This window comes from Frankliniella occidentalis, unplaced genomic scaffold, assembly GCF_000697945.3.
Source record: "Frankliniella occidentalis isolate FOCC.00 unplaced genomic scaffold, Focc_3.1 Scaffold272, whole genome shotgun sequence".
Taxonomy (NCBI): domain Eukaryota; kingdom Metazoa; phylum Arthropoda; class Insecta; order Thysanoptera; family Thripidae; genus Frankliniella; species Frankliniella occidentalis.
The window spans coordinates 94,337-95,431 of record NW_026267398.1 but is presented as its reverse complement, the minus strand read 5'-3'; the positions used below and the strand labels follow the sequence as shown (position 1 = coordinate 95,431).

The 1,095-nt window shown below is 57.2% G+C and overlaps 1 protein-coding gene across 1 annotated transcript in view; it reads right to left on the bottom strand.

Moving 5' to 3' along the window:
• LOC113214155 (uncharacterized) overlaps nucleotides 1-202 on the bottom strand; it is a 16,434-nt gene extending 16,232 nt beyond the window's left edge. The window contains exon 1 of the mRNA XM_052273449.1: nucleotides 80-202. Within this exon, the coding sequence (XP_052129409.1) occupies nucleotides 80-202 (123 nt within the window). The remainder of the gene's footprint in view (nucleotides 1-79) is intronic.
• Nucleotides 203-1,095: the final 893 nt, after the last annotated feature.

Below are 1,095 nucleotides of genomic sequence, written 5' to 3'. Positions count from 1 at the left end.
TACCTCATAGACTTTGCCTCCACTCTGTCTAGTGTCGCTGCAAAAACTTTTAAAATAGATGGCGGGGTGTAGTAACTACCTTGTCCAAGAGGAGGCTGGGGCCCAGGCTGTGGCTCAGGCCAGGGCTCGGGTAGGGGCTCCGCTTGTGGTTCAGGCTGGGGCTCAGGTCCACGACCTCGTCCTCGCCCGAAAGGAAGGTCATCTTCAGGATGATCTGAAAAAGGCAACACGATAAGTCGATGCGACGTCGATTTGACTTTAATAGGGTATTTCAATGGAGCGCTGCCCGGAAGTAAGAAGAACAAAACCGGATACAGGTGGGGGCGGGCGCGCGGAGGAGCGGCGAGTGGAGGGGAGCCTCCCCACCCGTCCCCACCACCCCTCTCTGTATCCGTTTTTGTTCTTCTTACTTCCGGGCAGCGCTCCATTGAAATACCCTGTTGCAAACAATACAGAAGCGGTATTCAATTAAGCTCACGCTCACGCGCGCTCCTCGGGCTGTGACGAGGGTGGCGGGGAGGAGAGTTGGTCCCCCTGAACACCTTCATGCAGTGCACATGCAGCGCACCTGCCCCCGCGCCCCTGTCCGCACCGCAGCGCGAGGAGCGCGCGCGCTCCCGCAAGCGTGGCCCGCACGCTTGCATGAGCGTGCGTTGGGCGTGGGCTCAATTGAATATAGCTAGTGACTAAATTCATGTGACGATTCAGTCTCGTATCTCACCCATTTGCAGCCCAACTCTGAAGAGCCGTCCCCGCCCCCGTCCGTCGAAACGATCCGCTGCAGGAAAAAGTGGTGGTGGCCGGTAGTGGGGTAGCTGCAGACGACCTCGACCTACCATATCGCCTGCCCTACCTGTACAACAATTTTTTTTTCCAAAATGAAATAGCACGGGACGTAAAACGCATAAAAGAAATATATACAGATGTACGCTAGTCGAGTATAATATTTTTTGTGAAACTACCTTGCTCTACTGCAGGTCCTGGCGGCCGTGGAGCAAGCCCTGCGGCTGGTGGAGGCCCTGCTAGCCGTGCAGCCCATCCTGCAGCAGGTGGAGGCCCTGCTGGCCGTGCAGCCATGCCTGCGGCTGGTGGAGG